Here is a 22,151-nt window from a genome sequence, read left to right as displayed (position 1 = left end):
TAACGAAACTAACTGCAATAACCACGGATGGAGCACCAGCCATGATGGGATCTGTGAACGGGCTTGTGGGGCTGTGCAAAGCTGACCAAACATTTCCTGAGTTTTGGAATTTCCACTGCATCATCCACATGGAGCAACTCGTGTCTAAATCATTGAATTTAGATAACGTCTTAAAGCCTGTGATGGAAGTCGTCAACTACATCCACACACATGCGGCTAACCACAGGCAATTCAAGAATCTCATCGCTGAGCTGGACCAAGGGCTTCCAGGTGACCTGCCGCTCTACTGCACTGTGAGGTGGCTGTCAAAAGGCCAGGTACTCTCTCGCTTCTTTGAGCTTTTGGATGCCGTGAAACTGTTTATGGAAGAGAAGGACAAGGACTATCCCGAACTCTCGGACCTCAAGTGGATTATGGATCTGGCCTTTTTGGTCGACATGCTGTGTCACTTGGAAAGACTGAAACTGACCCTGCAGGGTAAGTTAAAAATGCTGCCTGACCTGGTGCAAAGTGTGTTTGCGTTTGTCAACAAACTACAGCTGTCCAAGGCATATATTCAAAAGGGAGATTTAACGCATTTTCCCACTCTGCTTAAAGCCAGCCGGCAAGTTGCCAGCGCCGCCCTGAGTAAGCAAAGAGCCAGATATGCAATGCTGGTTGAAAACTTGCACGAAAGCTTTGTGACCCGGTTCCGTGATCTACAATAGAAAAGGCCACAGATAACATTCCTCGTCGACCCATTTAATGCAGAGACGGACTGTTTGAAAGTCCCGCTAGTCACAGATGAAGCTGCAGCTGAGTTGGAGATGATTGATCTTTGTGAGGAGGACCAATTGAAACCTGCTTTAAGGGAAGGGACCATTGAGTTCTGGAAAAGTGTGCCAATGGAAAAATACCCCAATGTCAAACGGGCTGCTCTTAAGATACTGTCAATGTTTTGGTCAACATACGCCTGCGAGTCTGTGTTTTCTACCCTAAAATATGTGAAATCAAAGCATCGATCTGTTCTGACTGACATCATGTGAAAGAATTGCTTTGAGTGACAACAACGGAATACAAGCCAAATTTGAAGAGGAGTGTTCAAGGCAAGGAATGCCAGAAGTCCCACTAAACAACATGCATAGTAAAAGAAAAATGCTATTGTAGATTATTATATTTTTGTTTGTGGACTTGGTTGAACTGAGAGTTTGTGTGTGTGAGACAGTGCACACAATGTTCATTGTTGAAAATGACTGGCCTGTGGTTTTAGTACTGTAGGAGTCCATTTCTGTCATTATCATGTTGGTGTGTGACATTTACAATAAATCTGGCTGAGCAGAGGTGTGTGTATTTTTTGTGCGTGTGTGTGTGAGAGAGAGGGAGGAAGGGATGGGTGATGTTCATGTGTGCCCATGTGTATGATGTGGCTATTTGCGGTAACACAATAAAAAAAGTGGCTCTTGGTCTCTGACTGGTTGGCCACCCCTGGTTTATTTAGTTTCAAATGAAGAAGTTTTTAATTGTCATTTGCTGTGCATCTCTCTTTCTGTCATGGTTGTGTAGCCCAGTTTGTGACACATAGAATATGTATTGTGAAACTGTCAATTGTGGAAGACTTAAAAGGCCTCACGATCAAGCATTACTATCTTGAAGCAGGCAGGGAGGGACTACCAGCTTCCACCGGCAGCAGATTTTTGTCTGGTCTTTCCATGTGTCTGCTGGGCTTTGTTTATTAAATCTAGAAGTATATTGCTCTGGATGTGTGGATCAACAGGTTGTAAATGTTCCGAAAAATCAGTCATACAAATGCAGAAATCATTATATTTTCCAAAAATGCAAAACATGCCATGTACAGTTTGAGACAACAGCACCTTACTGACAATGAAAGTATGTGCTTTCTAGTGTACTACATGACAGTGTATCTGAACTGAGACACACATTGAAGTATGAAGGGCTGCACTTGGAGTCTGTCAGTCTAAAAAAGATATAGTTTCTTTATAAAAATCTGGCAGTGTCGATCATATTAATACAACTATACTTTCTCATGTTCACTTGATGATTTATAGTTGCTGTTTCACTGTTCACAGCTGAACCAAGCTCTGCCTTATGTAATGGAAGAATAAGAGAGTTCAATAGAGGGGGAGAAAAAAATTCTGACCTGAAATGTTCCTCCAATGGCAGCACAACCCTTGCTCAGCAGGATGGCTGTACCCGTAGATGGATCAATCAGCAAATGGCTGTAAAGCCATTTTACCAGGTGATCAGATGACAGGGGTGTCATCTTTGTTCACTTTAATTGCACCCCACGGGACAGCACTTTCTCGCTCAGCTGTCTCCTGGAGACTAGAAGCTCTGCCTCTGTGCTCACCCGAAAGAATGTGAAGAAGAATGTCTTATTCCACTTTCATTCTGAGGAAAGCTTTTTAGCTCCTCTGGAACTGTGGATGATATTTGACAGACTATATATAACTTGAATAATAATAACTTTATTTATACATGGCACCTTTCAAAACAAAGTTACAAAGTGTTTCACAGTGCAAGATGGGAAATGGAATGAAATAACATAAAGAATACTGGCAACAAATGGAGATAAGAGCAAGGAATAAAGAAAATTAGAAATGGAAAAACAGGTAAATTAAAAGCAAATATTAAAAAATGAATTAAAAAGGATAATTAGGGGAAGGTGATAAAACAATTATTATGGAGAACATAAATGTAAATCAAAGTGGAGGCACAGAAAACAGCTGCGTATATGTCTTTAAGATGGATTTAAAAGACGACAGTGAGCCTTCTTAGGAAGCTTGATTCAGAGAGTGGGTCCACTGACGGAAAAAGCTGGATCAGCCTTAGTTCTCAGCTGAGATTGTGGGATGACCTTGGCTGAGGACCTCAGGTTAGGACCTGGAACGTACAGTCCCACAATTTGACATTGTCTAAATTTAATTTAATTTCAGTTGCTACTGGCCCATGAAGTAGAATCACCAGCCAAGTCTGATTAAAAACATTGGTTTGCTAATGTTGGCCCCAAATAAGGTTTTAAAATGCATTCCACCCGGAAGTTTACCTTTTCTTACAACGTGCTACGTTGTGCGTTGTTGTTGTTGTCATGGCGACGCTTCCGTCGAACAAACGCTGTTGCTAAGCGATGCTCGTAAACTTTAACTTAGAAAGACGATCCCGAAGCTACCCGCAGCTCCATTCACGTGCGTTCAGTCCAGTTCCCGTTATGACCGAGCAGACAGCCGCTGTGGGACATAAAGTTGGAAAACCGATGTTGCATAACTGGGTCGAAGAGGTGAGTGCTGTGAACCATTTCCGAGTTTTAGCTAATGTTAAAAGTTCACGCGAGACTTCTTAACAACGTTTACTAATTTAATCTAATAATTAATATACCTGGAGCTAACACCCGGTGTCTAGGTAACCATATTTGAAGGGCAGAGTCAGTGACACAGCAAGTATATGTTATAACACGGATTTCAAAGTCATCGTCACTCAGGGCCACAGAATTAGGTACACCTTGCTAGCACTGCTAGCACTAAGTTGGATCCAATTCTTCTGATTGAGAATGCATCAAGACATCCAATTCTACCTTCAGAATTGCCTTAATTCTTCGTATGGTCTGTAGCCCATCTGCTTCAATGTTTGCTATTTTGTGTAGTATTTAGAGATGTCCTTCTGCATACCTTGCTTATGACAAGTGGTTGTTTGAGTTTCTGTTGCCTTCAGCTCAAACCAGTCGGGCCATTCTCTGACCTCTGGCATCAACAAGTCATTTTACCCGTGAGAACTGCTGCTCACTGGATATATTTTTTCTTTCTCTGTAAACCCTAGAGACGGTTCTGTGGGAAAATTCGTGTAGATGAGCAGTTCCTGAAATACCCAGATCATCCACGCCATGTTCAAAGTCACTTAAATGACCTTTCTCCCCCATTCTGAGGCTTTATTTGAACTTGAGCAGATCATCTTGACCATGTCTAAATGCAGTGAGTTACTGCAATGTAATTGGCTGATTCAGTAGTTGCATTAAAAAGCAGTTTAAAAAGAACAGGTGTACCTAATGGTAATTGTGCCAGTAATTGTGTGTCAATATAGTTGTAATTCCTCACCAGATAATTCAATACATTTGTAAAACCATTTGAAATAAAGCTGAAAGTCTGCACTTCAGTCATGTTTTTTTTACTCAGCGAGCCATTGCAGATCTCCATACAGAGGACCCAAAGACACACAAGCACATACATGGCCACAAGGGGATTCTCACAATAGACCTGGAGTCCAAGATGGAGTCTGTGACTACGCTGAAAGCAGCTTATGTTGCTCCAAAGAGTCCAGTGGTGAGGTTACAGGGTATGTGTCTTTATCTTTCACCAGCCAGAATGAAAAAAATTGTTGAAACCCATACCATTAAGAGCCATGTAAAGAATAGAGAAGCATTTACAAAGAGCTGAAAGATTTTATTATTTGCTGTGACCTCTTCTTATTTCAATTCAAAAAAGTTTTTTATTTTGGGGGATGGCTTTCTATGCATGCCCTGTTCATCCTGTCTTTTATATTTTCCTCGGTTCAGGCATCAGAGGCGAGCTGCTTAAAAAACACACTGCCCAGATGATAAGGTAAATGAACTATGAACAAGTCTTTTGATGTTAAACAAATTATTTCTGGAAGTGGTTTGTTTATGGAGACGAGGAGCACTGCCTGACCATGTCTTGAGGGAAAGGTGATGTAATATTTACACGTTGGGGTTTGTTTTACTGTTCAGTCACAGCTGTGATAGCTTTTAAATCAGACTTTATGGTGTTATTTTACACAGGGGCCAGTCACCCTTATGGGGTTTATAAAGTCCATCCCTGCAGAGGTGGTTGTTAACATCCCACACAAGTTAACAACTCGTAAAAGCCTGCAAAGCGTAATGTCTTCAATGAAAACTTTTTGACTAGTAGTAGACAGTGTGTCATCATTTGATTTTAAACCATACACTAAATTTCCTGGGTTTTATAAGCAAACACCAACGGTGTGTCCAACAGCCTTGTATGATTTGGCTGATTGGCTGTTATGTAAAGCACAACACTGTGTATAAATAATCCTAGCCAGATGGGAGATTGGCGGAGTATCAAGTTTTGGGTTTCATTTCAGTCCAGTATGACATATTTTATATACTATATGTAATACCACAGAGCCACTGAGTGTCGTGAAACGATACAAATAAATGATGCTTACTCCAGGAGCCTTAAACGCCCTGCACACCATCAGCTCACCCACACATGTTTGCATTTATTAGAGCTCTTCGCTGGACTGTGTGGGCATGAGCAGACTGCGCCTGGCTAATAGTGCTTCTTGCACCTGCTAGGGCGAGACGACTTTACTATTTCCAGTGAATGCAACGCTTCAGCTTGCGTGCTACGTTCAGTCAAAAGATTTGGAAGAAAGCAAAAACCATCCTTGTATGGTCAGACATCATTCCAGGATGGCTAATCTTAATAGCAAATGAGGCAGATGGATAATTGCATATAATAATTTTTTTTAATCACTGCTTTCAGAAGCAGTTGATTTTATTTTCATTTTATGATACTAACTTTAGCATTATGAATGAATTCTGAATATTTTCTGAGTTGCAGGCCCTACACACAGGAGTTAAAGGCAAATTTGCTTCTTAAGTACATGAAGCAGCCATGTGAAAATTTCAGGAATGGAAAAACAAATTTAATAAAATGGAGAAAACTTGAAAAGGTGTAAACTGGGTAATTGGATGATTAAGTGAGTCAGACTGCTTTATCTCTGGTAGTGGTTTCTTTTTTTTCTTTCTTTTTCTCTCCTTTAAAATATCCATATTTAAGTTCTATTTAAGTGATTTATTTATCGGCTGAAAGTTATATGTGATCAACAGCACAGAAATTTTCCCTGTCTGATGATGAACACTTGTGTTTGCGGTCTGTCCTTAGTGTCTGAGCAGCTGTTTTCTTTTCTTAAAGAATACCGTTTAGCCACTAATAGCACCATGAAATATGTCAGGGAACACACAACAGCAGCAGGAGAGTCGCACTTATCCACCAAGGTCAAGAGGATGATTAATCACCTCTCTCTGCTCTGTGGATTTGCATGCTTGTTATTTTCTGTCAGATCCTTTAGTCGTCACTCTGATGAATTTAATTGACTTCTAATCAAGAAGTGATTAGTCATAGTGTATTTTTGTGTTGCGTCACAGGGTGTGACTGCCGCCCGGAGCTCGAAGGGACCCTTCAGGAAGTCTGCTCTGTTCAGCACGCCCATCACCGAGCGGCTGGATGAAATTGATCTCCCACCTGACTATTGAGGCAATACACCAGCGTGCTGTTCTGCCACCTTCTTAATGATTTTTTTATTAAAATGGTAATCCATTTTAAAGGTTAAGTTTAGTTCTTAGTGATAGTGGCACCACAAAGGATTTATCTATTCTTTAAGGCTATTCTTTTTTTTGTTATTATTGGCACTCATGTTGGTTAAGTGAACTGCCATCGCCAAAACAGCAGTTAGAGCTGCACAAGACTCACTGTGTGTACTGGACATCATAAATCCTATGCAACAGCTGGGAGACCAGCATATATTCTGTGTACCCGACTGTCAGTGTATTGACAACAAAGCTGACTTGGATGAGATGAATCAGCAGTCAGTGTTTGAAAAGATGCTATCTAGATGCTGAGTACCATGACTGCAGCTGTATTTACATCTGCACCATGAACACGTCACAGGAATGGGAGGAAAGAAGGATGTTTTGAGTGTGTAAGTGGACCCGTGGGATGTCATTATTTTCTTATTACTGAGCAAGTATCTCTGTGCCATCAGTGGAAGAAACTCCAAGCTGCCGGGCATGACAGATTAACTCATTCTCAGTAATACGCATTAATCTGCCAATCAGATTTAATCATTTCAGATTGTCCCTGCCCACTTTTTCCCCAGGTAACAACAACAAATTGACTGGAGCGTTTTTGAGATGCTAAAGATGGCCCCTGGCTGCAAGGAGTGAATTACTTCTAATCAGCCAATCGTATTGCGTCACTCAGCATATGAAACGGTTCATAACTGTCTGAGAAGCCAGTGTTTTCAAAGTGTGCACATATATCCAACGGACAATTTGTTGTGTACACCTAGCACTGCGTTGGACCCTTTTTGACTCCAGAACTGCCTTAGAGTAATTTTTCTTCATGAAGATTTTGGTCCACGTTGATGTGATTTGTTGGCTCTCACATCCCAAAGGTGCTCTGATGGATTGAGATCTGGTGAAAAACAAGAAGCTTCTCAAGTAAAGTCTAAGAATATCTGTAATAAGTAAACCTTTCACCCTGTCTCTCTCACACTGTTAGCTGTGGTCCCTCCATGTGGAGGATGAAGCAGGTTTCACTGATTGATGGGTGTGACAGCAACTTCAGTACTTTCTGCACCTGACTGTTGTGTTGCTGTGTGCACCTAGCCAGGGGTTTGTTTACATCCTCTGTTCATCGTTTTCTGTAATATGTCTGTGCAGCCTTTTTGCAACCTGTAATTATTGCATTCAGTTAGTGCTGAGTGGCAAAAAGACACACTTTTCTCTGACACCGGGTAAATATGTCACCGTTAAAGAGGAACAACAGCTTCTTCACACACATGTGCTGCTACAGCATGCTGATTTAAAACAATACATCGTTGGGAGTCACACAGTGTATGCTACAGATTCATGTACGTCTTCTGTCAATCAAAGGACAATGCCGGGCTCTGCTGATCCTTTCCGGGCTTTCAGCAGGGATTAGTAGGTGGTAGCTATGGCGACAAGTAATTTTTAGTATATATCGCTGCAGCTTTTCTCTCCAGACATTTCAATATCTCACAGCATCATACAGGAAAACCAATTTGCCTCTGAAAGACAAGGGCTTGCAGCAGATTTGTACTCAACATTTGAAATGAAATGTGATACAGCAACTGTCATTTTGTTTCAGCTGTGCTATTTATGCATGCCGAGCTACGCTGTACAATAGAAATCTACAGACAGTGAAGTCATTTTTAGGTCAGAAGGTAATGTTCTATTCCCACAAGTGTGTAACTGCTGTTTTAGCATAACTTAAGTGACTGTATCCTAGTGCTGACCAGGTCCTAACCATAGACTATGTATACTATGACATCATTTTGAGTCAATGGCCATATTTCGACAAGAAGGCAGAGCGCTTAGTTATCAACCGAATGGCAGCAAGCTTGGCTAGAATCCATAAACTGTAAGGGTGCAACTCACAGACACGTCTCCTAATTAGTGCAGCGATGTCTCATGATATTAATCAGCTAATTTATTTTTATAGAAGGCTTAAACTCAAACCAGTTAGCAGGGGTCAGTCCTAGGAGACACAATTGGCTGTAGCTTTAATTAGTCAAAGCGCCCAAGCCCTGAAGCCTCAATAAAAATTAAAGGCTGAGTTCCCAAACAAAAATCTAACCTGGAACAATTGTTTTGAAGAGGTAAATTATATAAAGGGACCAAAAAGAGTTTTTATACCACTCTGTGAACTAAGTGTTGACCTGCAGGGTTAAAAAATGAAGTCAAAGTGGAAGTGAAAACTGCAGTTTTTCTACTGGCTGCTGGAGGCACAGTCTCCATAGGCTCCCATGGTAAACGTACCGTACTCACAAATAAAAATAGTGTATAATTAAAAAGATTATTATTATCATTAGCTAAAACTAAACTAAAACAACGATGTTACATCCACTTCAAAGAAAGTATCACTAATGCTAGGGGACAGCAGCTAACAACAGCTAACAGGGGTTAACAGCAGTTAACAGTAGCAAAATCAGCAGCACTACGGACAGTTCAGCTTTCATCAGTCAGATTAGCTTCTCTGAATTACTGACCCGTATCAGAGTCCTCACAAAGTTTTATAGCCTCTTCCGGAGTAAGTAAAAGTGCATGCTTTTCACCCATGTTGACAGCTGAGGTGAACAGTAGACTGGCAGCATTCCACAGATGGGGAAAAAACTCAAGGGCCGATCCATTCCAGACAGTTATAGAAACACAACGGCCATAGCCAATACAGTCTAAATTTAATGTTTTTGATCTCTCTTGGCTGACTAAAACATGTTTGTCTTATAGCAGACGCCATAGCAAGGATTATACACTTGAATTGTGACGAGTAAGAAAACAGAACTTGGTTGACTGCAACTGGCAAACTACTGAAATCTAGTGGTGAAAACTTTTAGTAACTTTATAAATGACCAACATGTTTACAGCCTGGAACAAACAGAAAATTATATAAATAGTTTATGCTGGCGTCCACTTGGCTTCATCTCCATAATTTTGTAGTCACTGAACTGGATGCCTCAACTGTGTTTGTGTTGTTGGTGCTGATATCTCTGAGGGGTGGATCAGCCAATAAGTCTGGGCTTCAGTTTGGGTCATAGACAGTGTTGGGGAGTAACGGGATACATGTACCGCCGTTACGTATTTAAAATACAAAATATGAGTAACTGTATTCCGTTACAGTTACCGTTTAAAAAGGTGGTATTTAGAATACAGTTACTTTGTTGAAATAAATGGATTACACGGCGGTACTTTCCTGTTTCATATTGTGGCGGGTCAGGACTGTTTGGGTTTTGTTTGACAGCTATGTTCTGTTGTTCCAGGCGGCAGCGTTACGGTTGCCATGGTTACAGGGTGACGCTCTCTCTCTGCGTGTTTCCTGGGTGAGAGAGCGCCTTGTTGTTGTTGTTGTTGGCAGAATGCTACAGGTATGGCTCTAAAGAATGTAGCATCATGGGCAGTGTAGTCCGTGCTGCAGGGAGAATGGACTGCCATACTCGTTATGTGTCTGGAGCGCGAGGAGGGAGAAAAAGGAGAGTGGAAAAGTACGAGTTGTCATCGAGCAAAAACGGGAGCTGGAAGCATGTAAATATAATAATAACCACTGCAGCCAAGAAGAGTGCCTGACCAGCCCAGTTAAGACTCAACTGTACGCTGTGTTCGTGTTTTCCTCCGAAACAAGAAGTTCCGTTGGAGCAGCCTTTCAACGCCTCTCTCTGTCTCTCGCAAGCAAAGTTGACCCAGACAACAAAGTAAAGCTATTTTTCGGCTACGAGCCGCCCGCCGTATTAGCCAGAGGTCCCTTTACTACGGTTCGGAGCCGCGGACCTTCAGTAACAGTAATAAATCACACAGCAATAGTACATTCACGTAGTTGTAAAAAGCATGATAATATATTAAGTAATCCAAAGTATTCAGAATACGTTACACTCATTGAGTAACGTAATGGAATACGTTACAGAATACATTTTGGGGCATGTATTCTGTAATCTGTAATGGAATACATTTTAAAAGTAACCTTCCCAACACTGGTCATAGACAGTATAAAACATGGATGTAGCTTCGAGGTCAGAAACTGAGACCAACGTGAAAGGCCATCAGATGGCAATAGTTGTGGTTGCACAAACATTTGAACCCATAAAGGTTACATGGAAAACGATTTTCTGATTTGGCAATAACAGAGCAGCAAAGTGCAGCAACCAATTGGGGATTTGACTCACTTTTGGATAAAGTCCCAAGTGGCCATCAGAGGAACTGCAGTTTTTTGCTTTTCAGCCTCGAGTTTTTCCCTTGGTAGTCGCTAGAATTTATTTTTTTGCTCTTTATTTTAATCTGCAAAATTTTGGCTTTTTGGCTTTTACTGTTTCTCTGAAACTATCTGCAACATCCTCAAAAGCTTTAAACCACTGAGATCAAAGAAATTCTGTGTTCAACACAAAAAAACACGTTGTCATTCTTACAGAGATTGCGGCCAGAAATAGCAAGAGTCCCTACGAAGCTAAAACGCTGATATTGCTCCTATTTATAGTTATATCATTTTTAATATGCATATATCTTGCATCTGGAAATCACCAAAGCTGTTTTCCAGAGCTTAAAAAGACACAAAGTTACTCTGTGTAAACTCTGCGCAGTTTGTGTAACAAAAGGTCTGATCTATATGTGGCAAAAGCAGAAAGTAACAGATGATTGGATGACAGCCAGGTCAGCTGAGGGAAGCTCGGCGTGGGGTTCAGTGGAGACCCTCAATTCCCTCTGTGTGGCTCTAACTGGTGTCAGGATGCGGCATGTCGCTGCAAGAAAGTGGGCGGTAATTACAGCCGTGCAGGAGGGGAAGATGCTATCCTGCAGAGATGACAACGCACGAGCGCTCGCACGCACACACACACCCGTGCACCTGCTCAAAAACTGATGAGCCTCTAATGAGCGGTGATGTCATTACAACCAAAACACAGCTGTCTGCTGCCGACTCGTGTTTCCTCCTCGCTGTCTGTCCACAGGCTGCAGATACACAATGCTCTGCTTTACTGAAGCGCACTCAGTATTTTAGGGAAATGTAAAGTGATAGACTGGATGTAAAAAATGGATGCACCCATTACACCCATTACTTAGTGAAACTCAGCAATACTGCTCATTCATAGGGTAACAACCTGTCAATCATAAGGTAGTCCCGTCCTAAAGCATGCACTAATTGGGACCACAGTTCACAAAATTAATATCAGATGTGTCCTCTCTCATCACCATCTCTTCCAGGCCATCTAGGGGAACAACAAAGCATTCCCAGGCCAGCCAAGAGATGTAACCCCACCTGTCCTGGGGGTATCCCAGGGTCACCTCCTCCTGGTGGCACATGCCCAGAACATCTCACCCAGGAGGAATCCTAATCAGATGCTTGAACCACCTCAGCTGGTTTATTTGAATGTGGAGGAGTAGTGGCTCTAGTCTGAGTCCGTTACAAATGGACTGGACTCCTCACCCTACCTCTAAACGAGAGCTCATGACCATAGGTCAAGGTGGGACGTAGAATAGAGGAGGAAAAGAGAACCACAGAGAAGATTCGTGGATGTAGTGAAGGACCTGCGGACGGTTGGTGTGACTGAGTAGCATGCTACAGTAGAGACAGGGTGAGGTGGAGGCAGACAATCTGCTGTGCTGACCCCTCAAGGAAAAACATGAAGTACTGCTCACCTCGGCAGGGTGGATGTATAAACATTTTCTTTGCAAAAGGGTCTGGGTATCATTGAATAATGTTGGTTTCCTAGTACAAATGAACATATATGAATAAATGAAATATGAAAAAATGTTCTTGGTCTCAGAAACAAAACTGAAATGCTGGCCTGAGACATCTGCGCACGGTCAATTACTCCGTTAGTTCCTCTGAAACTGAAACAGGAAGTCAGCTGTTTGTTTGTTACTAAACCAAATCAATAAAGTCATGTGACTGATTTCTATTTTGTTTCCAAATGAAAAATTTGGAAACGAAAAAAGAAAACTCACTAGTTTGGTTGGTCTTGGGTAGACAGGAAGTAGAAGTTAAGAGAAATAAATATGAAAATAAAAGCAGATAACAGAATAACCTGCTTTGGGACAGCTTTGGTTCAACCTACCTCGTTAACCAATTAATCTTCCAAGGTAAACAGCAAAGGTTAGAGTGCCCCTCTAGTAAATTGGTTGCTGCACTTAATTTTTTTTAAAAGATGCAATGTTTTAGAGGGACACTCGATATTTGGGGGGACAGTAGAAGGTCACTTATGAATTGCTCCTGAGTTGAAAGTGGGTGTTTGTCAGGAAGATGTTGTGTAATGCTGGAAATAAAGGGCTCTTTTCTCACATTACACCCTTTGTGAAAGCAAATATCAATAACACCACAAAAGAAATCCAATAATGTAAAAATAGTCCCTGGTCCATAAATTAAAAAAAAGTGTGTTTTACTGAGTTTATTGAACAAAATATTTTACAGTATCTTGGATATACATATATACATATTATCTTGCACTGTGTAACACGGCTGAAACTCCTGCAGTGACATCGATTGCAGCACCGTGCCTGCACACTTCAATGGAAATAGGAATACATCATTGACTTTCAAACACATTATACAAATTTTAATATAGAAAGCACAAAAAATAAGAATTTATCAGTGAAAAGTACCCACTCTCAGGACAGAAATTCTTCATACAAAAACAACTTTACAGTTTTAATCTCTCTTTTTTTGCAGTTTCAGTATGCAGGTAATAAATATACCTGGAATTCCCTCTTTGTTGTTGTTGTAGGGTGTCGTTCACCTTTCCTCTGCAGGGAAATCACCATTAAAGACTTATTCTAGAACAAATAAAAGAAGTGGCTCGGCCACTGGAGCTTCTGCTGGCATCTCCACCACTGCTGCTCTCACATTATCAGCAGGCCTCTCAGATAACATACACATCAGTCTTCTCCCCAAGAAGCCAGTACGTTCTCATTTTGCCTTTGCCCTGGAAAAACACAGAAATCAATAAGTTCATCAATGGAGATGAAGAGTGGAGGGGTTGGTATCCTCTGCTGACCTTTGCTTAAAGGTGACACTATAAAGCTTTTAAGTCACCCTTTGCTCACATATGACACTTTAAATTATATATTCTGACTATAGATAAATGTGAAAGGATATTTACTCCTAAATGATTTACCTCTCAAAATTATTAAACCACTTTTGATTGCTGCTTTTACCTTCAAGTGTTCAAGTTAGACTTACTACGAGGTAACCAGTTCATCTACAGTTTATTAGGTACATGTAGCTAGTAATGGGTTGGAACAACTTTTGCCCTCAGAGCTGCTTTAATTCTTCATGTCATAGATTCAACAACGACCTGGAAACATTCCTCAGAGATTTTGATCCATTCTCCATCAACTGCTGCAACCATCAAGCAGTTGCTGCAGTTTTTGCCAGTTGCGCATCCAGGATGCAAAACCTGTTCTACCTCATCCCAAAGGCAGAAGAGATCTGTTGACTGTGGAGGCCATTTGAGTACAATGAGCTCATTGTGATGTTCAAAAAAACAGTTTGAACATCACAATGATGATTTGAGCTTTGGCACGTTACCCTGACAGAAGCAGCCATCATAAGATGGGTACGCCCTGTTCATAAATATAAGGACATGGTCAGCAAGATTACTCAGGCAGGCTGCGGTGTTTAAAAAAGGCTCAGTTGGTACTAAGGGGCCCAAGTGTGCCAAGAAAGTATCCCAAACACCATTACACTACCATCAGCAGCCTGAACTGTTGATAAAAGACAGGATGGATCCATGCTTTTATGTCATGTATGCCAAATTCTGACCCAACCACCTAAATGTGGCAGCAAAATCGAGACTCATCAGACCAGGCAATATTTTCGAATCTACTGTCGTCCCATTTTCTGTGAATGCCAGCCTCAGTTTCCTTAGCATATAGGAGTGGCATCTGGTGTGGTCTTCTGCTGCTGTAGCCCATCTACCCTAAAGTTCGATGTCATGCGCATTCAGAGATGGTCTTCTGCATACCCTGGTTGTAACAAGTGGTTATTTGAGTTACAGTTGCCTTCTTATCAGCTCGAAGCAGTCTGGAAATTCTCATCTGACATCAATAAGGCATCTTCACCTGGAGAACTGCTGCTCACTGAATATTTTCTCTTTTTAAGGTCAATCTCTGCAAACCCTAGAGGTGGTTCTGTGAGAAAATGTCAGAAGATCAGCAGTTTCTAAAATATCCACACCAACCCTTCTGGTATCACCAACCATGCCACGTTCAAACTCACCTAAATCACAATTTTTCTCTGATCCTCAGTTCAAGCTTCAGCATCTTATATTCACTATGTCTACATACTTAAATGCATTGAGTTGCTGCCATGTGACTCCAGAAAATCATAATGACGTTTGAACATTTAACAATACGAGTCATAGATAAAAGAAATGATATGAATATTATAAACACAAATACGCTGTTGAAAAAAGTATTTTAGTTGCTAATAAAATAGTTTTGTTGCTCGAGGGTTAAAAACACAAGACATCTGCTGTGTTTCATTTATTTACCTAAGAACTTGTCTCATTTAAAGATATTGATCTCTCCTCCTCGGGATGTTAAAATCAATCCCAGCATCCTCATTAATAGTTACAGCCTTGAGTTTACAGGCTGACATATTAATCAGTTAATTAAACCAATAATCCTCAGGCTGATCTATAATGAAAATCATTTGTTGTAGGTTTATCAGTGATCAGTTATCATGCATTGCTCTTTATTTATTTTTATTAACATTCACAATACATATGAACTCACTTTTAAGGCAAAGGTTTAATTTGGTTTCATTCAGATGACGGTTCCTACCTTCATTTCTACATCTCCTCGTAACTGGAGATCAAAGTAACCAAACTCATCGAGCACTTCTTTGGTGGCCGAGGACACGTGGATCTTTAAGGCTAGAAGAGACATCAAACACAGCGTGAATGACAAATAACAGCTCACATATCTGCTTTCATCTCCAACCATAAGATAACAGCTCACAGGAAAACTGTGGAGATGAGCCAATGCATCAAAATGCTAACGGTGATGAAAATCTGTATTGTTTTGTCCTAATAATGCACACAGTGCAGGGATGTGAGATGCGATTCTTGCCCATGAAGCTTCATGCTGCACTGTTAATCGCTGGCTAAGGGCCCTTAGCTGTAAGTGCCATCAATTATTTAGCAGAGGAGGCACAAAACAGGAAGGACCTCAGCAGTTAATCGATACATCTGAAGATTCACTCGCAAAATATCCAGTTATAGATTCATAACACGGTACTGCTGTCACTGCCAGTTAAGAAAAGAAATGTCAGCACGAACAGCATCAGACGCAGCAGGTCACCGCGGCTTATAATTAGCTCACAAATCTGATTTTTTCCTCAGGAGTGCTTCCATCAAAACTCATTAAGAAATGAGTCAGAGACAGAGATGAACAGGTCCTGCGTACAGTGATAAAGGGTCTATTATTTACTGCTGTTAATTCTGGTAGTCTGGTTCTTGTTTGTTCAATGGGACACGTCCAAAATGTCAACCTCAGTGTTGTTTCTCGATTTGCCAGCCTACAGCTACAGCTAAAGCATACATCTTTAATTAATAAAAAAAAAAATCAGTGCACAATTTAATTTTGGATTTTCTCTAAAGTAATTAAAGATGTATGCTGTACAATCATTCTACCCTGGAAAAAGGACAGTTCAAAGAAATCATTACAAGCCCAAAATCATTATGAAATTCATGCGCATGATGGTTATAAGTAAATGTTTGATTATAACTGTGTCTCACATGGTGATATGACCCTTTACAGTTTACCCGAAAGGCATGTTTTCAAGTTTGGGGTGAGTCCTGTATCTCAGAAAAAAAAAAAATCAGCTTATTCTAAAGGGGTGAGGTGGGAAGCACTGACTACTTTTTCATTACTTATAATTTAAACATCAACGGGCCCAGGATAGATCCTTGTGGGATCCCTGTGGATTTTGCAATTTGACAAATTGAGATTTGTTTAGAAATATACGGTTATATCAGTTTAAGCATTAAAAAACATAAGCTAGATGTGGAAAAAAATAAAGTGAATATAAAGACGCCAAATTTCAACCCACTACTATATACAAGGAAGGTCTGTAACTTGGAAAACATTAAAGCTATTTTACTTTTAAAAAATCAGCCTATTCTGAAGTTGTATACTTCATCATATGCTTAACCTCCTAAGACCCGAACTCTTTCATGGCATGCATTTTTTATTTTTCTTTGCTATTTGGGTTGATTGGGACCTAAAGAATGTAAAAACAAAGAATTACCAGATTTTTTTTTTTTTTTTACCTAATTTTTGTTTGTGAGAAAAATGAGATCCACACATGAGGACATTTGTTTCAAATTTTGATAGAACAGTGGCAGTATAATCCTCGTAAGTGCATATCAGGCCCTTGTAGAGAAAACTTAAGTATTTTGGTCTAGACGTCCCAAAATGTGATGCCCACATATGTGGACGCCAGGTCCTAGGAGGTTAAAAAAGTTCTCATTTCAGTTTCCCATTAAAAAAGCTTTTCAAATATTCAACTAAACCAAATGCAGTACCAAGTTTGGGATTTTCTATATGTACAGATGGGTGGCAAATTAAAGAGAAAGCCAACAGTAAGATTCAAAGACAAAAACAACTGGATCACAATAATTCATCCTTAAGAGACTAATGTCGCGTTCAGACCAAACACAAAGCAAAGTTTTCATGCAGCTCAGTTCATTTTAAGAATTTATGCAATTTTCCCCTATCTGATGTCAACAGAAGCAAACCTGTGTTTGTGTAAATCTTTCAATTTTAAATTTGCCTCACACTACAGTGCGGATTCGCCCGACACAACTTTATCTGCTTTGTTAAGACTGGTGTGATTTCCAAAAGCCAAGAAGCACATCAAGCTAGATGTTGGCCATTGGTCCTGCATTTATTTTGTGTTTCTTATTCTGTTCTGTTTCTTCTATCTAATAGTAGCTTATTTTTTTCCTGCTATCATAATGTAGCTTGTTTGCACTGGTCGTCTTGGTTTTCAGTTACTTCTAGTCTTCTTTTTGCTCATCTTTTGTCTTTCTCCTGTCTCTGTGGCCATGTTTGGTAGTAGTAATAGACAAAACCTTTGTCTTTTTGTTATTTCCTATTTTAATTTGAAGATAAGCTTTCTTTTATTTCCTGTTTCTGTTTGCCTCCTTTGTGAATGTCCACCCCACCTTCATTGTTTTTACCTGTGGCTAATCTTGTGTTTTATGTGTTTATGGCATCTTTTTTAAATTCAAGGGTACTTTTAATAATATGGCTTGATGCTTTATTCACACACCAACAAACAGGTAAAGAAAGTTTGCTCATCTATGATGAGTTGTCGCTATGGTTAATTTATTCCAGCTGTCTGCCACACCTCTACATTAAAGTTAAAAGGAAATGCATCTGTGTCTTCCTCCTCTCTTCTCTGTCCTCGTGATCCATTTAAGACATCCTTCATCCTGGAGTACTGAGATTAACTTACACAGTCACAGGGAGAAGGACGGAGGAGATGAGGAGGCACAGATTAGAGAAATGGGAAAGAAGCCTTTAGTCCTGTCTCCGGTTTTCTTTTTGTCAGGGAGTCGCCTTTTCTCCCTGTTAGCCTCCTGTTTCTAGCTTCTGTCTTCCGTGCTTTCATGTTTCCCAGTTTTTGGTTTCTCCTTTTGTTGTTTACCATTGGACTTTGTGTTATCGGCTTTGTTTCTGTTTGAGTTTTTCTTTATGGACCTTATCACCAGCAGTGCACAAAGTGTTTAAAAGAAGTGAAAAGTTAATTAAATACAGAGCAGCTGCAATACAAGAATAAGAATAAGCTGCGAGTCCTTTTTAACTTCAACACTGCACAGATTTGTACGAAGCGTGTTACTCCTTCTGTTGAAAACCCAGATTTATGTAGTGACGCCAGCTTTACATCCAACAGACAGCAGAGAGGAAAAACCCAGTGACACTCACCCTCTCCATTCGACTCCATCCGGGATGCCGTGTTGACAGTATCTCCAAACAAACAGTATCTGGGCATTTTCAGCCCCACCACGCCAGCACACACTGGGCCTGTAAAACAAACACTAAATATAGTCAGATTTTACCAAGGAAAAACAATCATCATACCTGAGGAGCTGGGAAGCTCTGTCATTACCACACCTCAGGGGAAATGTTAAATATGAAGACAGAGGTGTGAGTGAAAGGAAACTGCTCTAAATTACAGTGACGACACTGAGTGCCAGCCTATGCATGTTGGATCGTTTCAGCTGCTGAACTAGAACATAAACAGTGCCTCTATGAGCTGACGCAGTCTAAATACTGTGCAAGAAGCTTCTTATAAGTTACGTCAAATTAAAAAGAACAAAACAAGGGGGGCTCTTGTGCTCATTTCCAGCTCCTAATTTCTACTCTTGGACTCTGTACTGGAGGGTTTTTCTTTTTTAGACATTTTAGACATTCATCTTCTGTCTGAAGTAAGACATTTTAGCTCCTCTCCTTTTAAGCTAACTTTCTTCATCAGCCACTTCGGAGCACAGAGTTCCTGAGATGACCATATTAGCAGTGTCCTTTTTCATTGACATCATACGGAGCTAAGAGTAGAAAAAATACTCTAAACAAAGCATTTAGAGCTGTTCAGCTCACAGAATCTATTTGTACATATTTCATTGTCATGTTTAAGATGAGCCTCCACCACTCTGGCAATGCATATATGACAGAAAATGAGTAAAAGAATAACATCCCTCCCTTTAAACTCCATCTGTTTGGGTATTCGAAGAATGGAATTTACAAAGGCTCTGGATACTGTCAGCTAATCTCATGCCCTGGATAACACATGTTTCTTTTATAGTCCAAAAACTATTAATTTATTTTTTATGTTTTTGCCAGGATACACATGAAGAATCACTCAACAGTTATTAAAAAGCATTTAAGTGGGGGCGTTCAGAAATCAGAACCCGGAGACTTAAAGAGACACATGAGGCTGACTAATTTTATTGCATGAAAAGCAGTTAGAATAATTCAGCCTTTCTACAAGCGCCTCGCTCATCTAGTTTTAGAGGAGTGAGTGTGTGGAGACAGAGAAATGTGCCTTGCTTAGTTCCCAATAATGTCTGAACAAGCTGTCATAATTGCAGGATTCAGGTAGCCTGATTCAGCTTTTTGAATCTTTGATTTGTTCAAAAAGGTCACGGTCGTTCTTGTTACCAGGGAGCTTCCCATCTGGGGCCAATTAACTTTCGATAGACTCAAAGAGCATTTAATAATAAGATTGTGATCTTCTGCCACGGTGGGGAAAGTAGCCACATCAATGGAATAACAGCAACAGAAAAAAGTCTCAAAAAAGCGGGCGAGCATGGAAGAGACCAATGCAACTGTACCTACCGCTTTTTGTTATTCAGTTGTCCCATATGTGATCTGATCGGGTATTGTCGACTTATTTAACCTTTCAAGGCAAACATTTTAGGGTTTCCGATAATCACTCTGATCATCGATGACCCTCAAAGTGATAGTTAATTATTTGCTGGTCTTCCTATCCATGGATTTAATCTTATTATAATTGTACTATTATTTATTATTAGCGTAGCATTAAATTTAATCTGCCAGTCTGTAGTTTCATGTTGGTGTCTACTGACTGTGATTGCCCGTTCAGTACCATTGTTTCCTCCTACGCCTTTCTTCTGCCACCAGTCGAATTGACTGGGAGAGAATGGATCATCTCGACCACCAGCTGGTGTTTTGTAGTGGTGAAATTGACGAGCAGTGCAGCACAAGTACAAAATGCTGGCACTGGTGGTGGTCACTTGCATGGCCTATATTACCGAAGTCATTTTATATCATAGGCCACATACAACCCACTTTGATCTTAAGTGGGCTGGACTAAAGAGACTCCCCTTTCTGTCAGCCTAAGGAAGTTTAACTACGTATTAGCTACCTATTAGAAAAAAACAAAAGTTTCTATATTAGATAGTGGAAAAACAGGAACTTTTCTGTCATCAATTTTGTTATTTATTACATAATTACCTTCCTGTAGTATAAATAGGAATGTCTAACCAACTCTTTATCAGTAGGAAGAATTTATGAAAATACAGTTAAAAGCCCAAAGTTATTGCCTTCTTTCAAATTTTTCCACTGTCATCCAGAGTGGAGTGCTTGCAGGGCCAGTACTGACCCCCAGGCCTTTTGTTTGACATACCTAATAATGTTTCAGGGTTAGGTAAATTACAGAATTTTCCCTGGGAGGGCTTTGGAGTATACCCTTAAATCACGTGTGTCAAACATGAGGCCCTGGGCCAGAATCAGGCCGGCAAAAACTCCAATCTGGCCCACTGGAGATCTTTGGAAAATGTGAAGGAGAACATGCATTTTGGACTTTTAACTACATTTCCATAAATTTTACAGCTTGTCCTATTGATGAAGGCCTCAACCATAGGTTTCCATACTACACCAAAGTAATAGACAAACAAACAGTTTTCATTTAAATAAATACAAATAATAAGAGAGGAAAACAATGTTCCAACATGAGAAGTTCTGTTTTGTATTCATTGTAAACACTCTGTGTTTTCCGTCTTCTTTTTTTCTCTGTAAACTATATCCACAAATACTCAATAAAAATATTTTGAATAAATTAAATAAATACATAAAATATAATTTTTTGTTAATTAAAAAAACTTTCTGCTTTATAATTAAAGGGCAGTATGGGCAATGAGAACCTTTAATTTAACACATTTATTTCTTTCAGTTTAAGCCCAAAGAGTCGTGCTGTAACATTTCTTCCATTAAAAAGAACAGCGTTTCTTTATCATATAGTAAAACTGAGACGTGCTGTTGATATTGCACTTGTTTATATTGAGATATCGCAGGGATTAAATGCGCAGCTAAATGGATTTGCACGGATGGCCCTGATGTAAAATGAATTTGACTTCCCACTCTTAAATTGCAGGAAAAACATAGAAGAAACAGTAATGCTGGCACAAATAACAAATAATAATAATGGAAACCCCTGTGACCTCCCTGCTGCTGATAGTATTGGATATTGACTGGATATTGACTATACAGAAGCTCTCCCAACTCTAATATCGAGGATAAGGCTTCCTGTTCCATCTAGCTAACGGTCCCTGTTTAGAAAAGCACATCTAATTAAAGCAAAACTATTGCGATGACTGTTGATGGCATTTCATTACAGATGTAGTCACTCATTTGCTCTTCATATGTTTATGTTTACCTGCATGTTACTAAATCCTGCTGCAAATGCAAACCTTGAAGCTTCTGATACTAAAACTGGACCAAAACATGTTTTTGTGGTGAAGTAAACAAGAAAACTGGAACCCTGCAAGTTTTACATTTTCCACTGGCCACCACCTTGTGAGTTAAGACTCACCTGTGTGTATGCCTATCCTGAGTCTCAGCTGGTCGTTGGGTCTGTGTCGGATCTTGAACGTTTTGACCTGCTCTAACAGGGCCAGCGACATCCCGGCGATCTCTCTGGCGTGGAGTTTGCCGTTCCGCACCGGCAGCCCAGACACTACCATGTAGGCGTCGCCGATGGTCTCAACCTGAGGGACCAGTCACAAGAAGATCAGTTTTAACCTTCAAGTAAATAAGTCAACTAATTATTTCTATGAGCTGCTGTGATGTTTTTACTTTTAACATTATCTGCTTTGATTTTTGCCTATAAAAGTTGGCTGAAAGGGAGATAAAACTGCTTATTTCAGACAGAGGATGAAGGGAGGGGCTACACACATGTCCTTCTTATGCAAAGCTACTATAATAGACTCCTCACTGATTATCCCGACGTACCTTGTATACATCAAAGTTGTCGATGATTGCATCAAAACACGTGTACAGATCGTTGAGCAGCGTGACAACCTGTAGAGAG

At 40.2% G+C, this 22,151-nt stretch overlaps 1 protein-coding gene across 1 annotated transcript in view; it reads right to left on the bottom strand.

Annotated features, from left to right (window-relative positions):
• Positions 1 to 12,696: 12,696 nt before the first annotated feature.
• npr2 (natriuretic peptide receptor 2) overlaps positions 12,697 to 22,151 on the bottom strand; it is an 87,687-nt gene continuing 78,232 nt past the window's right edge. The window contains exons 18-22 of the mRNA XM_063478889.1: positions 22,073 to 22,141; positions 21,654 to 21,828; positions 18,248 to 18,346; positions 15,098 to 15,189; positions 12,697 to 13,236 (exon numbers count right to left, since the gene is read on the bottom strand). Of these exons, the coding sequence (XP_063334959.1) occupies positions 13,174 to 13,236; positions 15,098 to 15,189; positions 18,248 to 18,346; positions 21,654 to 21,828; positions 22,073 to 22,141 (498 nt within the window). The 3' untranslated portion in view covers positions 12,697 to 13,173. The remainder of the gene's footprint in view (positions 13,237 to 15,097; positions 15,190 to 18,247; positions 18,347 to 21,653; positions 21,829 to 22,072; positions 22,142 to 22,151) is intronic.

The sequence above is a fragment of the Pelmatolapia mariae genome, linkage group LG7, assembly GCF_036321145.2.
Source record: "Pelmatolapia mariae isolate MD_Pm_ZW linkage group LG7, Pm_UMD_F_2, whole genome shotgun sequence".
Classification (NCBI taxonomy): domain Eukaryota; kingdom Metazoa; phylum Chordata; class Actinopteri; order Cichliformes; family Cichlidae; genus Pelmatolapia; species Pelmatolapia mariae.
The sequence above is the reverse complement of the archived record's forward strand: the minus strand, read 5'-3'. Positions and strand labels throughout refer to the sequence as shown.